Raw genomic sequence first — 18961 nt, 5'->3', positions numbered from 1 at the left:
GGAACCGGTTTAGCTTGCAATACCTCACAAAGCTATGAGAAATATGAGATCTATTGTTTCAGAGTTCAATGAGTGTGAGAACAGACAGCAGAGAGGAAGATGAACCTATGCAAATTTTATGTAAGTAACTTTTATTAGAACATGATTGAAGCTGTGGAGGAGGAGCACTATCTCAGGCCAGTTTAAAAGCCAGAAGACAGGCTGTCCACTTGAGATCAGTCTCTCCTCTTTCTTCTTCACGGACAGAGATGTGGTCAAAGATTCTTCTGAGTATTTTGTCCTTGAACTGGATTGCCACAGTATCTTCTGAACCGTAAGAGATCATACATTCTGTGTTTTTATGATAACTTATTTTATTATATTGTATTTCCCACCAGTTTGTTTTTTTCTGGGACACTGCTATCTAATAAACTGGATGTTTGAGACCTAATGTGTCTGAAATGGAAGTAGATGACATTGAAGGATGATTTGGAATGATGCTCTCCATCATAAAACTGCTATAAAATCTGATTTGTATGACAGAAACCTAGAACTGCAGTAGGGGAAGTCTGAAGTGCATGGGTAAAGTGGGGAGGAGATTCAAGACTAGACTAGCAAGTAATGCTAATGGTCAGGATTGATATGCATCAGCAGCACAGAGAGAGAGGCGGGTATGAGAAGGGGTTACAGGCCAGATCGTGGCTGGTTCTAGGGACTAAACTGAATGGCAATCCTAGTATTAGTATTACTATAAGTAAGAGTATTACATCCGCTGTGCTGTCACCACTTCTATAACACTGCCAATGTCCATGACTTTACACAAACAGAAGATTTTAGCCACGATTTTCAAAAATACACCAACATTAGACCTTAAATCCCCTTCTCAAAAGTTCTAAAGAAAAACACTGTGAAAGTCAGAGGGTTTAGCTTTCTCAGACACACTGTTGGTTTTAATCATTTTACTTTTGGTCTTTGAGTATCATGCAGTCTGAACTGGGCCAATGAAAATAAAAATAAAGGCAATATAAGTAAGCAAAGCTGTGGGAGAAAAAAAGGGAAAGAATCAGATAACTGAGAAAAGATTGTGCAATTCATGTTGTGCTGCAGAACCAACTGATCAATTCTGTCATACATTATTTGGAAAGACTAGTTTGGGCAGCAGAGAACTGGCAGCCAGCGACTGAACCTTAGCCAAATACAACAAATCTGAAGGAGTGTTTTTCAGAGAAAGGATTTGGGGAAGGGAGGCTGCCCTAATTATAGAGAGCAGTATAACTAAAAAAACCTAATGGAAGAAAGATGCAAAGGAAGCAACACAGGGAGCGGCACAGAAACAGAACAGAGCATGCAGGTTAGACTGAGAGTTCCCTGGAATATTCTGCAGAATGGAAAAGCAGGATCATTTCTTGTGCATTATGCTGATCGACTTATGATATGTCAGTTCTTATCTGGAGGCAAAGATATCCATAGAAAAATGAATAAAAAATTTATTGCAACCATTAACTAGTATTTTTGTTATTAATATCAAAAAGAAGCCAAATATCAGTCCTTCTTATGGGAGGTTCCAGAGATTTTAGTACACATATAGGTCACGGGAGGATAAATGCAGCTATGCTTGCTGGGTATTTAGACACTTTAGTGATTGGAACTGTGTAAATACCTGGAATGGAAAGATGCAGTACCATGCTGGGTAAGAGACTGCATAGAATGATGCCAGTCTTTCTGCTCAGAAAGAACTGTGAGGAACAAAAAAATTGTCATCTTTACTTTCTTAGCATATTATTCAAAACTGATTGAAAGAAATGGAAATCCTTCCACTGGTTTGAGCAAGCTTTGGACCATCTCTTCCTTCACACGTGCATCATTTCTGTGGTATTTTCCTCTCCCATTTGCTCTGACTTTCCTTCACGACTGGTCTTGCCTTCTTACAGTCAGTATGTGCTGCTGGTCCCGGCAGTAGTGCGCAGCGACTCTCCACAGACTGCTTGTGTACAGTTCCACAGCCTCAGTGAGCCTCTGTCCCTGAGCATCATCCTGGAATATGGCAGTATCCAGAAGACTCTCTTTGAGGAATTTGTGACAAAGAATGATTTCTTCAAGTGCTGCGAGTTCAAGGTATTTTCTCTTTTGAGACTACTGAAGAGGGTATAGAAGCTGGAAATACTTCTGAGTGCAACTCTCCTTGTCAGTGAGGACAAGAAGATGAAGAGTGTGGGTAGGGAATAGGACAAAAAAATATAAACTGCTGTAAAGGCTGACAATATAGACAGGAAAAAGAAAGACATATGGGTTGTAGGGGGAAGCTGAAGAAAGACTTTTCATCTCCATTCACAGAGTGACTAGAAAAAAGCTTTTGCTTGCCATCACAGGTGCTTTCCTGTCACTCTGCAAGATCTCGACAGATATGACAAACAAGTCCCAAGGTTAGGTCTTCCAGAATGTTGCAGGAGAAGACACTTCAGAATTGAACTATATGGCTCGGCACATAGGCAGATAGTTACATGAGATGAGGAAACGCATGGGACAGAGCATAGCTTAAATCCTTAGTATCTGGTGACACATTATGGGACTTCCACAGAAATTCCCAGAGACTACCTCACTGGCAAAGACAGGGCTTCACATGACTTTGCAGGAGCTATGTATGACTCACTGGACAGTCAGTATCTTACTCAAGAACCCTGGGCATCAGAGGACCTCAACATATCTCACTTACCACATTTCCTCTGGGGTTTTGTTTCTCTCCAGGTTCCTCCTGCTACTTCTGACCCACTGGCATTCATTTCCTTCTCTGCCAAAGGCACCACAGTCAACTTAGCCGAGAGAAGATCAGTGGCAATTCAGAATGTGGATAATACTGTCTTCATCCAGACGGACAAACCTGTCTACAAACCAGGGCAAAAAGGTGGCTGAGAAGTTTGAGTCAGCTAGTGGGCTGGGAAACTGAATGCAAGGGTGGGTCTAGAACGAGAAGGACTTCGTCTTGTGGAATAAAAGACCATGGACTGCGACAGCCATGAGCAATCCTTCAGATAGTGTATAGGTGTCATTTGAGGTTAGGCTCATCAAAAGTCAGTGAAAAACAGAATCGATTCACAAAATTGCAACAAATGAGTACAGTTCATGTGTTTTCACTGAGTTAATTTCATTTACAGGATCTTCAGTTCTGCCAGGTTTGCTGAGGTCAGTCACATAAAAAGTGTCCTTAAAAATACATAAAATAATAGGTTAAGCTTGGAATTAATAAAATACATACAAAAATAAAGCAAGCATCTGATTTCCTGTCAACAGCTCTTCCTACTTAACTGCTAATCTGATTCACAGCACTGATTCCATCACAATATTTACATGACAGTACTAGCTGTGGTATAGTTAGGTATCTCTTTAGTATAATCATACTACAGTGCTGCACAGGATTTACATTTAGAATAAAGACAAATTCTTCCTTCTCTTTGATTTTTTTCATTGAATTGGTTTATATAAAACATTTTTTTATGAGACAGTCCAAATAACTGAGTCCTTCAAGAAGAACTGAAGGCAATACAGAGTATTTGTATTTCTTATAGTGGTTACTAAAGTCCCAGTGCGTCAGAATTGAAGATATTTCAGCAGATAATTTATTTTGGTTTCCTTTTTCACTGGCTAAGATAATAAAATCCTTTCTAGTTCTCTAAGGACTCCTTAGATCTCCCTAAAAGCCTAGGCAAACTTTATTTCAGTTGTATATTGAAAGTGATTTACCACTGCTAAAGTAAATGATCCTTTTTTGTCCTGTGTCTTTTTCAGTGATGTTTCGTGTGGTTACTTTGGACACCCAGTTCAGACCTGTTCAGGAGACAGTAAGTATGAGTGATACTCAAGATTTTTCAAGCACCCTCTTGAGGTACCTGTTCACTGAGACTCTCTCTCGTAGACATTGAATAAAAAGGGCTTGGGATAGGCCTCCTGATGTTTTTGGAGAACTGTTGTAACTTCTTAGCTTCACACTCCATCCTTTCTGTGCCTTTATAGAAGGTGAAATGTCTGAAAGCACTCCTGAAAATCTTTCGCAGCACTCAGATTTTGTAGTAATTTCATTTCACCTGCCCCAGATATGTAGAAAGAGACTGGATGCTTTTGCAGAACAGATAAATTCACAAACAGATTATCCTCTTAAAATTAAGTCTTTAGTTATACACGAGTTTCAAATTGTTTCCTTGGTCCAGTCTTCTGTATCCAGAGAAAGCTGTTCACAGTCTTCTTTATGTTCTAGCATTTCTCAAGCTCCACAGTTAATTTCTTGATATTTTGATAATTTTTCTTTCGTTCTCTATTTTCCTCCTCCAGTATCCCCGAATCGTCATTCAGGTAAGAGATGCAATATGTCATTAAAGCACAAGTTACTTTGAAAAGACTATGCTTCATCATTCCCCATAATGTCAATAGCTGAGGGACACTCATCCAGAGCACATCGTATAAAGCCAATGGACTTGAGGTTGAACAGTGTTGATACCCATTATCAAACACTAGAGGAAAAATCAGCAGAACTGGAGATGTTAGTCAGAGATGGCATGGGGTTGTTGCTGTGTCTTTTGTTAGGATTTGAACAAGAGTATTCAATGTAGTCTTACTTTGGCAGGACTGCAGTAAATGGGCTGGTGAAATAGCCTCATTCTCATACAAGCATGAGAATAGTAATTTTCTGAAATGTCATGTTCTGCTGGGGGACAGGCTAACAGTGAATCAGTCTTCTACCACATTTCACATCACTAGATCTCAAAGCACTTTCTAAAGGAGGCCGGCATAATATTCCTGTTTTACAGAAGGAGTTAAGTCAGAAAGACTTATGCTAGAAGAGCTACAGGTAAGCAATCTGAGTCCCAGTCGGGTACTAATCCTGGGTGATCTGAGATCATCTGGCAGTGTAGCTAATTTCCAGTTAAACACAAACTTAGGCTTGTTTAATCCACAAACAGATCTGGAAAATTGATGGGAAATCAGAGCACATGTCATCAGCCCAAACTCATATTCACCCTGTGATGCACTTAGTCCATGTGCCAGAGTATAAAACTTGAAAAAAGCCAAAAAGTCAATAAACAGGGTGATAAAGGTTTTGGTACATATCTTTCTCTCGCTTGCCAGGATCCAGAGGAAAACGAGATCTTCCAGTGGCTGGAGGTAACATCTAAGCATGGCATTGTCCAGCTCTCCTTTTCACTAATCCCGGAGCCTATTCTGGGGTCCTACCACATCACTGTGGAGAAGAAGTCAGGTGAAAAAGAGTACCAATTCTTCACAGTGGAGGAATATGGTAAGCAAAGTCCGTGAACTGCCCTGCACCACCAGTGAGGCTGGCTCTGTCTGTCAGACAAGAGCTGCTAGAGCAGAGTTTAAGTGCTTTGAATTCTCCACTTCATGCCTGAGAAAGAAAGACATGGAGAGAGATGTGTGGAGAAAGTGAAGGCAAGAAGGGGAAAAAATGCTGAGAAAGGCAACCTTTTTCAGGAATTAAATTAAAAGTCTAATTCTTTTCTGGGCTTAGTCACTGTGTGACTTTGGGATTCACATCCTGTCACTCCGGCCTTACACACCCCTGATCTGTTCAGAGGCAAAATGAATGAGTCAGTCAAAATGAATGTCCTGTTTTGTGGAGGTCACCACCATATGAAGAGCACTGGGATAAAATATGCAGTAGAAATCTGAAGATATTATCTATCAAACAGATTAAATGACAGGTACCAGATTGTTACTGGTGAAGGCTGGATACCCAGTGGAAGCACAAGATGGACAACGGTGGGTAGTGGAGTGCCAAAGCCCTCCTAGTGGTCTGTTTACTCTCTGGAATAGACCATATCAAGGGAGTTCCTAAATTCATTTTGATTTTACAAATTTTCTCATCTTATAGTGGCAGGTTTTCCTTAGTAATCCCCAGTGAAAGCTTGAACAACTCCCAGCTGGTTTGTTTTTTGTTTTGTTTTTTTTTTTTTTTTGTAAGGGCAGTAAAGCACCTTTCCTGCTTACCCTTCAGAGCTCTTTCATACCTTCCAGTCTCCTGTGTACAGGCGTGCAAGAAAAAGGCCTTTTCCAGCTATGTTGTCATTATTGCTGGTGACCTGGGACAAAATATAAGATGAAAAGAGAGTGACATGACCTGTTTGATTTTACTCTTTGATTTATCTGTTGCCTTTCTCCTTCAATGGGGCTGAATTGCATAATAACTTCTGTTGTCCAGGGTTTAACTAATGTGACACATCAGCATTACTCCCACCAAAACAAGCTGTTTCTTCAAAATGTACAGCCAATTAAAGTGATTTATCACAGTTCTTACTGTGTTTTTTATCATTATTAGTATGATTATTATTGTATTTTACAGAAGATATTAATCTTACCACTAAAGGTTTTTTTTTTTTCCCCGATAATATCCCACAGTCAGCTCCTACATACACTTTTCTTTGGACCATTTCCTCTGCCTTGTTGGTGAAAATGCATTTGCCAACTGTTTTTTTACAGTCTTACACACACACACCTGCTTATGGTGTGCAACTGCTAATCATATTTACATTGCGTTCCCAGTGCTGCCAAAATTTGAAGTGACAACCAGTGTGCCAAAGAGGATTTCTTTCTTTGATGAAGAAGTCAGGGTGAATGTTTGTGCTTCGTAAGTATCAGAGCTGAGAACAACACACTTGTCCCCAGGAAACACAGGATAGAGGATGGTGTGCCATGCTGGGAAACAGAGACCCTGCTGCTGATTCAGAGTATGGTTAGAGCAATTCCTTTAGCTATGAAGTCCATGACATGAAATATGATAACTCTCCTCCTGCTACATAGCTGAACTAGAACTGGGAGAGTTTGTGTGTGTCTAACAGTTTGAAAATAGCAAGTAGTACATAATCACTAGCTGTTGTTTTTTATTGTTACAGAAAAGGAGAGAAATAGTACGGAAGGAGAGTCTGTCATTAAGATTGCTGGCTGTGACACTGTCAAAGAGCAGGGTGGCATGAGATAAAGAGGTGAATAGGGATCTTTCTGCAATATGTCCTGCTTTGCGTAAAGCATTAATGAGAAAAAGCAAGCAAGGGAATGATATCCCAACCCTGAGTCCAGCACCACTTTCCAGCTTCAGACCTTGAAGGATGACTACACCAAGACAGTGGTAAAGCAGGCTTTTTTAACAAGATGCCAGAAACAGTCTAAAAATAGTTGAAGGAAATTCTGCTAGGGCTAACTGGTCCTAATTCCCAGCAGCTCTTCCATCTGTGCTCTGGGCACTACTGAGGGGTTTAGATTCTGCATTGCTCTGCAAGATTTGCAGCTTTCATGCTATGTCCACATGATTGGATTCTTGTGTCTTTTCCCCTCCTAGGTACACTTATGGCCAACCAGTGCAAGGAAATGCCCAAGTCAATGTGTGTAAGCAGCGCTATTATAGTCCACAATGTGAGAAAAACCAGAAAGCAACCTGCGAAGCTGTCACTGGACTGGTATGATACAGGGCAAGGCCTTTCTTACCAGTCAGCTTTACCACCCAACATGTAGCACAGTGTTTGGTGGCCTCATTTGTCTCCTGGGGAACACCAGAAAGACAATCACAGAGGCATGTTTTTTTCTCACTATCTCACAGGCAACACTGAAGGACGACAAATGTAGTTTTTGCCAATGACCTCATTAGGAGACTTTGATTCTTCCCTCAGAAAGAGTCAGTAGAAGGGAGACAAGCTTATGAAGCTGTAAATCTCTGATCATTCCTAAAACACTGGAACTGTGTGCTTACCACATCTAATCAGCAGACCTCTACTGGGAGTCTTTGAGGACACTTTATGTTAAACCAATGACTCATTTCTCCACTAGATCAGACTAAAAGTGCTTTTGTCATAGAGCTCAGGCATAATGCAAGATGGGTTTAAGAAGGAGCATGAGTACAGACAGGACTAGGGGGAATGAGGAGAGAGGTTTCCAGGTAAAAGGGTAAATGCTATTGAAACAATGAGCTGGGAAGGCAGCCAGGGAATCAGAAGTGTAAGATAGGAGGGGAGCGAATAGAAAGGAAGAGTTGAAGAAGATGTGAGCAGAGGCAATGAAGCTCTTCAGAGACCCACTAATATAGATTCAGGAGCAATTTTCAAAACCTTGAGAAAAATGGGATTTCCCCTTTGTGTTCCTTTTTCAGCTGGGGAAGGATGGCTGCCTCAACACTATCATCTCCATCAAAACATTCCAGCTCTACCGCAGCTACGGCAGGATGTATACCAGTCTCAACATAGAAAGCATCATCACTGAAAATGGGACAGGTAACACCAAGTGGAGGTTGGGAGTATCTGAGTAAATCTAACAGGTGGTACTTTCTAAGAGGAATCTCCTCGATCCCAATCTGTGTGGCAAACAACCAACAATCACCATTTTCTCTGTGTAGCTCTCCCTCCAGAGCATCACTGCTCCATATAGCTTTTCAAAATAAATAGTTTTCTACCCATGTCTGATTTATGTTTCCTCCACTTTATACTGGATATGTCTCACAGGCATCCAGATGAAAGACTATGACTATGTTGCAGTCAACCAAGAAAATGACAGAGTGATGTTCAAGAATATGGATCTCTATTACAAGAGGGGAATTCCTTACTATGGTGAGGTGGGTATCTGAGAGGATACATTTAAGTCAAAACTCCCTGAGGTGCATCATGATGATCTCTGTGTTGCCCCATTTATGTCTGTCCCCTAAATCTGTGCTGACAACTTCCCGTGATAATGCTGCATAACAATGCTGTATAGTTCTCTCGTTACATTAGATGCTCCTAGAGAAAATAAGAAAATTATATCATACCTGGATTGTTAGGATCTCTCTTCTGCCATAGTTAGAGAATGCCTAAAAGGTGGGTAAGTGAAAGGTCATACAAACAGGGAAGAAGAGTCTGAAAGAAACTACTGCAGCAGCAGCTGTGCCTAAACTGAAGGTAGAATTTCCCCTGCCTCGCATCACACAATCCCAGGGATGTTTACTTAAAGCAGTGTAGGTGTTGCAGCACATTCTGACTTCTTAGCAACATGCATACACAGGATAAACCCTGGCACAGAAAGGAGGATGAGCTGTACAGCATCGTCCTGATATGCAATAGGGACAGAGGGTATGCACAGATGCCTAGGAGCTGGGAGGTGCTACTGAGCTGCACAGGTTACCTGCGGCCATGAAGTCATCTGATTGCTTTAGGTTTGTTAATCAGTGCTCTCCAGAGTACGTGCTCTGGAGTTCCTCTGTTTCTTTTTGCTCAGGAAGGGAGAGCATGAGGTAAGAATTTAAACTATCACCTCTCACTCAGTAGTCTTTAACTTATGTCATGGTCCACTGAACTAATGGTCACTGAAGAGAAACAGAGGACTTATTAAAAGAATATATTATATGAGATTATGTATATAAACAATCCCTTCTCCCTCTGTGACATATAATTCGTCCTTGCATTGATGGGATTTACCTGCCTTTGCCAGCCACAGAACTCCTGCTCCTTCAATATATTTGCCTCTTAAATATATTTCACTTTGATTTCTACCCCCTGCAATTGTCCTCAGTGCTTAAGTGAGCATCCTCTGGTGAGCAGAGCATTTCCTGTTCTTTTTGTTGTTTTTTTTTTCTGAATCCCTTGGATATTCTTTGTGTTCAGATCACTGTGACAAATGTGGATGACAAGCCCATTGCTGACAGGACTGTCCTGCTGGAGCTTAATGAAAAATATCTTGCCAACTATACCACTGACAAGAACGGCACTGCTGCTTTTTCCCTCAACACTTCTGACTTCTTTGATCCCAGTTTTAAGTTAACAGTAAGTAAATACAGGCTTCAGTCTAATTCCTGAAAAAATACTTCATTGGAGAGAGGGATTAGAAGCAACTGGTGAGTGCTGGCAGGATTGTTTCAGATGAGGAAAGTAGGCAGTCAGTCCACCAACACCTGCAACCTGTATGAAACAAATAGGAGAAAACACCAGTGCCTGAGAAGTTGCAGTCCGCACCCCAGGAATGTTTGAGCTGCACCTCCCTCCTTTTCTCTCCATACAGAAGGCCTTTCTGTGGCCATCTTCTTTCTCTTTATTCTGTGCACTAAAGGACCTGCCCTACAGACTGCCTTGCTGTCCCCACCCAGCCTGGTTTTTCCCTGCTGCTGCCTGCTTCCCTGCATTTCTGCTGGCAGAGACTCATGCCTGTTAACATCACATAGTCTTCTCATGTTGTCATGCTTTTTCTCTGGTGTGATGGGAAGAGCTGAGAAAAAGAAGGCTGTTTGAGAACAATGCCATTCTAATTAACAATAAGTAGTTTATACAATCTGTCCCAAGCCTGCAAGAATCTGAAATGACCTCCCTACTGCAATGTGCCATAGGTGTCTGGATACATTAAGGTGTCCAGAAGGCCCTTCGCTCTGGATTGGTGAAGCACAAATTTTTCAGACCAGCTCTTGCTCTCGGCTTAAACAGCCCCACAAAATCATCTTCCCAAAAGAGTATATTAGAGGGAAGATGCCTTTGCCTCTCACCTGCCTGCCATTTTGTATTTTCCTTTTTGTTGATTTCCCGTGTATGACTCTTCTGCTTCATAGGTCAGGCAGGCACCAGATGACTGTGCAGACTTCTTCATCTGGAGGAATGACAATGAGCCGCAAGCCTTATTCTTTGTCCGACGTTTCTACTCACGGACCAACAGCTTTGTGAAAATCGAGCCAGTGAATGAGGAGCTCAGCTGTGGCCAGCGGCGAACAATCAACGTTCACTATGTCCTGAACAGAGAGGGTTACAAGAATGCCAGAAACACAAACTTCTACTATGTGGTAAGTGCTACCTTGACTCCCAAAACATCTCTCGTCTTTCACCTTCTCTTGAACACGATATAAGTCAGAATTCTCCAGACCAGACAGTGGTTACAGATCACAGTTTGACTTGATGGCCTTTGAAGCCTCTCAGAACACAACTCAAAATCAATGATTTCATGGGGGAAGGGAGGAGGTGCTTTTGATCCTGTCTTATGAGTTTTTTCTGTGCCCAGGTGATGACAAAAGGGAAAATTGTTCTCAGTGGCCAGAAGCAAGTCAGCATCTCTGGTGGTAAGTTCTAGACCATATTACTACTGATACTTCAGAGAATCGTTCTGACCACTAGAGCATTAATAAGTTTTGTAAGAAGAGATGAAAGCACTTGTTTTTTTAAAAGTGCTGGTAGATTATGCATAAATATGTGATCCTTCCACTAAACCTGAGTCTAGTCTAATCTCTTTTGTTGGCTTCTCCTTCCCTGTTTCATGTTCCTTCCACAGTTCCCAGAGGTACATTCTCCATCACACTGACTGTCACAGAGAAGCTTGCCCCCAGTGCCAGACTGTTGCTCTACACAGTGCATCCTCACGGGGAGATAGTAGCAGACAGCTCCTGGATACGCAGCAATGTATGCTTCAAAAACAAGGTGAAAACCTTTGCTTTCTTATTAAGGCCTATATTAGCTGGGTCTTTGCTGAGAGAACAGTTAGGGAATGACTTCATCAAGAGCCCTGCACTTAGGGTGGCCTTTAGGAATGGAAAAGGTACAGATGTGCCTGGGAACATGAGGAGCTGTCCCTAGAACCAACACCTATGCTCAGACTCAGACGAAGTTCTCAATGGAGTGGGAAGAGGGAGGTGACTAGGGGATTATACAGGTTGTGAATTTTTACAGAACAGGAATCCAGAAGGACCATCTAGCAATAGAAGCTTTGCCCCACAGAGAACAGAGGGAGTACTGGTGAAAAGCAAGACTTAGATCTATGTGCCAAGCTGATTCTCCTAATTTCTGTGTGGTTGTCCTGGATTTATTCATTTCTAGCTCCAGCTTGAGTTCTCTGAGAAGCAGCGTCTCCCGGGCTCTAAAGTCAGTCTCCACCTTGAAGCTGCTGCTAACTCCTACTGTGCCCTGCGAGCTGTAGATCAGAGCGTCCTTCTTCTCCAGCCTGCACAAGAGTTATCTGCTGAGAGAGTAAGCCACATCCTCACTACTGTGTTCTTTTGACCTAGAGACATCCAGAATGACATTCCAATTCCCACCTGTGATGTCTCTGCTGCTGGCTGTTATTTGTATTTTTCCCTTGGAAACAGACATCTCAGTGATTAAAAAAGGTCTATGGCAGTTGTACATTTCAAAGATGGAAACTGATAGTGGAACATTTACTTTTGGAAAGCATGGCAGTGTAAGACGTATCCCAAGAACATGCCTAATGCAACTCCTTGAAAGCATAGTTGCTCCCTGGGGAGTGATTATGTCAAAACTGCATTTTATGACTCAAACAGGCCTTGGGCCCAGAACAAAAGCTGTGGATGCCAGTTAGTACCGTGTTGGACTCCAGTCTCCTCTTTGCATAACTCAGGAGTATATCTCTGTGCTTTTTGCTCAAGTTCACCCCACAAAGCCATTGCAGCTCAGAAGGAGGAGGGTAGAGTCCAGTCCTCCTTGCGTATCATCAGCCAAATTGCTTGTTCATCTCTAGGTAGGCATCACTAGGCAAACTCACCACAGTCTACAGGATTGCTCAGAGGCCATCATAAGCTTTGAATATATGTAATTTTGCACCTGCCTGGGACCTTTATTATGCTTACATTAGTCATTTTCACCTCCCAGGTGTACTACCAACTTCGTGTGAGCGATTTATATGGCTATTACTACAATGGGCTCAACCTGGAAGATGATAAGCCAGACCAGTGTACCCCAATCAAAACCACCTTTTTTGATGGCTTGTACTATGAATCTGTGAATGTCAGTCGTGATGGCGATGTCTATAGGATTTTCAGGGTATGTGCTCTGTGTGATTCTTTCAGTGGGAGGTATTCCAGAAGAATTCATGCACATTAACATTTAACTTTCTCAGGTGGTGGTTCTTACTGCTAAGAGAAGGCAGCTGATGTCTGGAACTGCCTAAAGCCTCTGATCACCCAGTTTCAGCCTTCTTATCCCCACCTCTTATTCAGGAAGACTGATAATCACTACTAGGTATATTTGCCGGGATCCTGCCCATGCTTCAGTAGACATTTCCTAAACAGGACCACGGCCTTGGCTCGTGATCTCAGACATCCCTAGTAAAGATCTGAGTCTGTGATGCAGGCCACTTCGTTCCTGATACTCTTGCCTCCACTCCCCACTGACCCCACGGCCTAAAACCTAACATAAACTCCATCATTACTGCTCTTCACAGAACACCAGGTGTCACTGCTCCATAAGAAAGACATAGAGGTTGGAGAGGAAGAGTTGTGACATTCAGGGTTGAAAGGATGCAATGTAAGGAGGGAGGAGAGAGATGAGGTATGATAACCCAGGTGGGAGAACTGGCATGCACTGGTAATGCATGCCCTGAGTGACACGATTGAATCTTTCACATTCAGGATATGGGTCTGAAGGTTTTCACCAACTCTGTGCTACGGAAGCCAGTTCTATGCAATGAAGACAAATCAGATATGGAAGATTACCCTGGCTATTTTAAGTATGATGTTGCCCATGCCAGTGGCTCTCTCACAGGTAAAAGAAGGTTCATACTGTATCTCCAGTTCCGGTCTACCTGGTCTTCAAAACTGTTGCCTGTATAAAATAGCAGCCAGTATGTTGAAGTTTTTTTGGGGGAATAGGTCTATGTGTGCCAGTTTGCCTTTAGTAATCTCTTTGTGACAGTCCTTGCAGTAGAGTCAATTCTCTCTCTTTGGTACAGGGTGCATATAAAAGAGACAGGGAATACTGGGATGCTACTTCTTTCATAAACTGGCATTAGTTTTTCAGGGTTTTTCCAGTCAGAACCTTTCAGCAAATCTGAATTCAATTAAACATTTAAAGGGAAATAATGGTAATTCCCAATGTCAAGAATTCACACAGCACTTTTAGCACATCATTTCCAAAGCTTTATAGATCAGCAACAGTTATGGTTATCCCTCTCCAAGTCAGATTGCTCAGCAAAAGAGCAAAAGTAGCATTCATAGGTTGCTGCAAGGGAAATTGCTATTCAACTCTAGGAAAAAGTTCTTCCCCATGAGAGTTGTGCTACACTAGAGGAGGTTCTCCGGCAGGTTTTGGAATCTCCATCACTGCAGATTTTCAAAACTGAGCTGGACAAGACCCTTGAGCAACATGATTGGACTAAAGAACTCCAGAGATTCCTCCCAATCTAGTTTTTTTCAATATTTCTGTCATTCTATGATTCTAAGTCCAGCAAAATAAGAAAGTATTGTTATTTCCATGATACAGCTAGGAAATCTGAGGTACTTCGATGCTAAATGAGTTGTTGGACATCACAAGTGAGTTCATGGCAAAACAGGAAAGAAGACCTTGGTTCCTAACATCAGACCTGTAGTTTGACTATAGGAACAAAAGTAGTTTTCTAATGGACTGGATATTCAACTCCAGTTTTAACTACTGAACAGGGTAAAAATGATTGAGTTCTCAGGGAGGTTTGTAAAGCTTTGGTGATAATTCTGGCTACTGTTGCCCATTTGCAAATCAAAGAGAATTAGTGGTAGAGGACAGGGAACATGCCTTTCTAACTGAATCATGAGACCTTTCAATATGAAAAAAAGTTAAATGTTTTATGAAATAGCTAAATTTTCTAGTACTTTCCCATGGGAAAAGAAATCAATAAGGAATTGTTTCTTCCAATACTCTGTTAGAATTTTCCTTTTTTTATGGGAAAAAGAATGGAAAAATCCTCAAACAGAATACTTAATGTTCATTTATGATGTTGAGCATGTCTGACAGCAGTTCAGATTCTTCTGGCCTGGTGTCTCTAATATTATACTTTAACGATACACAATCTCGTAGATGAGTCAAGAATTCTTGGTGGGGCTGGTGGTGGTGTTGGTAACACTGTTCGGAAATTCTTCCCTGAGACCTGGATTTGGGATCTAGTTCACACTGAGTGAGTATTTTTATCTTTACTTCTTACCTTTTGTGTGGCTTTTTGAGTTGATACATGTTGTTGAAGTGAATTCTGGGAAGAAGGCATGGAACATACGTCTGCTTTGTAGATGCGGGTCTCCTTTTCCCATCTTGCTGAATGACCATTGAGCTCCCAACCTTGTATAAGTGTCAAACCTACTTGAACTGTGAATGACATCAGTTCTGTGCTCTGTCCCCCACCCTTCTGATAGGGAGAAAGAATAAGGACTAAGAGTAAAATAAAAGCATTTGTTTAGGAGAGAGCAGGAGCAAAACTTGTTATTTTTCATCAAATTTTTAATTTAGCAGCAGAAAACTCAGGTTATTTTGTTTTTCTTTCCAGGTTATCACAGCATCTGCAATGAGAATATGTCCATCTTAACTGTGCATCCAGGGGCTGTTCTAGAATATTAATCCAAATGTCTTGGTTCTAATCTGTATGTTTGGGCATAGTGGTATTTAAACAAATGGTTTTTCTAAATTTAAAAAGCTGAGTACTCTTCCAAGAGCTTTTTAACATGTAGTTCACCAGCATCTTCATCTTTACTTTCAGTTTCACAATATTTTTTTAAATATGGAGAGGTATCTTGCAGAAAGTGAGATGAAAACAGAAGTACTAACTCAAGCAGGGAGCCTATTCTATAATTTGGCTTGAAAATGCCAAAGATTATTTCTCATTGTTTTTCTTATCTTCTTCAGTTCCAGGGGAGAGGTGAATGTCTTTTACACCATTCCTGATACCATCACAGAATGGAAAGCCAGTGCTTTCTGCGTGCAGGATGATGCTGGGTTTGGCATCTCCTCACATGTTTCACTGACAGCATTCCAGCCATTCTTTGTGGATCTCACCTTGCCGTACTCTGTCATTCGAGGGGAAAAATTTAATTTAATAGCCAATGTCTTTAACTACCTCAACAAATGCATCCAGGTATATCAAGTTCCCTTTTACTTCCTATATAGTTTGTCTGTTTCCCAGAGATCCCAGCGTTCTCCTGCATAATGGGGCAGAAATGCCGAAATAAGTGTTTAACATGCTTTAGCCTGATGTATTGTTCTCTCACCCTCTCTCCCTGGGCCCATCCCTGTGTCGTAACATTAAGTAAATGTGGCCAATGATCACTGTGGCTGGTCCACAGAAGATAAGAACTTGCCCCTTATCCCTTAATAATTTAGTTCTTTTTGCTCCTGAAGGAGGAACTTGAGCAGAGGGTATGGGTACTGTGCTGTGCAAAACACAGTGTGTCTGTGTATGAGTATGTTGTACGTAGCAGTAACTCGTAAGAAGACTTGACTAATGTGCACAGACACCTTGGTATACTTCTGTCAAAACCAGACACTAACAGTGGGCAGAAAAGAGACAGGTTTGGCTGTCCCATCTTTCTGTCCTGGTACTATCCCACAGATTCAGAGGACAAATAGCTTCTCCAGCAAGTTTCCCTTGCTCAGCAGCCTGACTTTAGGAGTAACCTACTTCATTTGTAATCTTGCTGCTTCTTTCTTTGCCTCAGGTCAGTGCCATACTGGCAAAGTCAAGTGACTACAAGGCAGAAATCCTTTTGCCAGAGAGCAACACAGCAACAGTGTGTGCCAATGAAAGAAAAACCTATATCTGGGCTGTTAGCCCTGACAAACTTGGTAAGTTTGTCTTTTCATTACCTTGATATCATATCCCTGTTTGATCTTTCTACCTCTGTCACTCCCATCCTTTAATGCAGCATCAATAATCCACAGGTAGGCATTTTTGGACCTCTACTAAAGTTCCCTTAGACACACTAAAAGAGGAGTGAATTGTTCTGGTGTTTTACCTCTTCTGATTTTTTGGTAGTCCATTTTCTGTCCATTTTAGGAAGAACTCTTCACTTGCCACATTATGTATGAAACACTGGCAGGATTTCATGTGTCTATAATCTCTCAGCTGTCAGTTTTGCACCTAACCAGCTGTATTCAGTAAGAATAAAATTTGCTAATAATTTTGGACGAGATACTCAATGGGCAAAGAGGACATTGCTCCTCCGTAATTTTACAGCTGTTTTAACTCACGCTGCCTTCAAGTCAACATTGTCTTTTAAAAAAAGCAATTACAATAGCTTGCATGTGTAAGTGCCCTGAAAGTTGAGGTACAAAAAACTTTTAATTAGCAAAGATTCTTCTCAAAAGGAACCACAGATAGACCTTTCCTTTAAAAGGTTGTTTCTAAAACCCCATAGTCAGTATGATTGATTTCCTTCAAACTCACTGAGAAAGATGCAAAGTTATAGTGAGATGAAAACCAGATATGCAGCAAAATAATATTGCAGAGATGAAAAAAAAGAAAGCTGCTGTCTCTCCCTGGTAACTGTGATAATAATGCATTTTGTTCCATGTAAAAAAAACTCCTTTGGCCAAAAGAGTTAACAAGGCCATTGCAAAACAAAACTTTCTTTTCTTGGGCTGATGGGTGACTTTCCAGGTGAGGTGATATTCACGATTACTGCTGAGGCCAAACTGAATACCAGAGGTACTGGAAACAACACATCTCCAGAAGAAGAGACAATTCACAAGGACACCCTGATTCAAACCCTACTTGTTGAGGTACAGTAGGAAATCTGCATGTGCTTTCTACTTTGTCGAAACTGCAATTCCTATAGCTGTGGATTAGAAGCAGTGAGCTAGTGTGAGGAGGCAAGGCAGCTGACACAGATGGAGCTGTGTACAGTAGGCTTCTCCACGTGAAAATGAGAGTGTAAATCATAATGATCAGTGGCATCCACTGTCCTCCTGCCACTGTCTCCTTCCTGGGACCATGAGCATACATACCCTGACACCCCACCGATGTCAATAGAGATGTAGCCAGAAGGGAGGAGATTCCACACCTTACCTCTAAGTGCCTTTAGCCTCTGACTGTAATACAGGGGGAGTGGGGGGGTGGGGGCTGGAGGGATGTGGAAGACAGATATAGAAGGAAAAGGACTTATCTTGAGCATCATAAAGCAGCAGGCACATAGGATTAGTTGGACAAGTCCCTCTCAGAGGCTGGAAATGTCTATTTTATAACTGCTTTCTGAGGTGCTTTCTAAGGAAGACGTTTTGGACAGGGTGTTGGGTAAAAGGGAGAGGGAGCCATGGACGAAGAGATATTCTAGTGGAGCTAGGGTAGGACTGGGTGCAAGGGGTGCACTGTCTGGATAGCCACATCAACATACTGTTTTACACCATTAAATTGTCACAGTTTCATGGTGATGTTCTACACTTTTCTTCCTCTTCCCAACCACTTCCCTGCAATCAAACAGCCTGAAGGTATTAAAAAGGAATTGACTCAGAGCTCCCTCATCTGTACGAAAGGTAAGGCAACTTCATTCATTCATTCCAGAGAGTCAGTGGAACTGTTTCACTGTCTTGTAGGTTTTGTCCTACAAAACCAGAGAGCCTCCCAGGGGAGGAAAGAGGGTCTAAGGGTCAAGGTGCTGGGCTCCAATTCAGGATTTTCAGAGGTAGCTTTGTCTTATTGGGCAAGTCTCTGCAGCATTTTCTTTGCCCAAACTGCAGATCGTAACAGTTGCTGTAGTAATGCTTACAAAGTGAAGACTTCTGGAAAAAAGATGATTTTAACAATTCTTGTTGTTACGTTTTCTCATTAGACATAATGATTTCTGAACCAGTGTCTCTCAGCCTGCCAAGAAGCCTAGTGGAGGGATCAGCCAGAGCTTATTTTTCTGTCGTTGGTAAGTTTACTACTTGGACTAAAACCAAAAGTAAATGGCATTTCTCTTCTGCTGCACCAAATGCCATTATGTATACATGTGCAAAACTAATGTAGAGTTGAGGAAATACTTAATCTTGATTTTAGAGGAAACATTTCTTACTTTGCAAAATGGCAGTGAAAGACAAAAGTTGCTCAGAATTCCTTCATATCAAAAGAGCACAAAACAGAAAAATTATTTCAACTTACATTGCATTTCAGATTATACTGCATTAGCATATCCTGTTCTGTATAGTAAAACAGTTAATTCAGCTGAAAAGTAAGATAAACCACCGAGGCGAAGGGCTCTGGAGCAGAGGACCGCCTTTGCCTCAGTTTTCAACAGCCAGACCAGTTACCCTCGAGG

At 41.6% G+C, this 18961-nt stretch overlaps 1 protein-coding gene across 1 annotated transcript; it reads left to right on the top strand.

Annotated features, from left to right (window-relative positions):
- Positions 1-248: 248 nt before the first annotated feature.
- LOC104159270 (ovostatin-like) lies at positions 249-18577 on the top strand (the record flags this gene model as incomplete). Its single annotated transcript, XM_009697133.1, has 23 exons — positions 249-313; positions 1911-2094; positions 2725-2881; positions 3763-3815; positions 4303-4323; positions 5098-5266; positions 6529-6613; positions 7322-7439; positions 8126-8246; positions 8475-8584; positions 9609-9767; positions 10541-10768; positions 10984-11041; positions 11251-11396; positions 11793-11942; positions 12582-12752; positions 13340-13460; positions 14760-14856; positions 15576-15804; positions 16385-16511; positions 17326-17447; positions 18146-18197; positions 18494-18577. Coding segments are annotated over exons 1-23 (2827 nt in total), but the record flags the coding sequence as incomplete, so codon positions are not given.
- Positions 18578-18961: the final 384 nt, after the last annotated feature.

Source organism: Cariama cristata, unplaced genomic scaffold (assembly GCF_000690535.1).
Source record: "Cariama cristata isolate BGI_N322 unplaced genomic scaffold, ASM69053v1 scaffold35763, whole genome shotgun sequence".
In the NCBI taxonomy this organism is placed as follows: Eukaryota; Metazoa; Chordata; class Aves; order Cariamiformes; family Cariamidae; genus Cariama; species Cariama cristata.
This window is presented reverse-complemented; position numbering and strand designations above follow the sequence as displayed.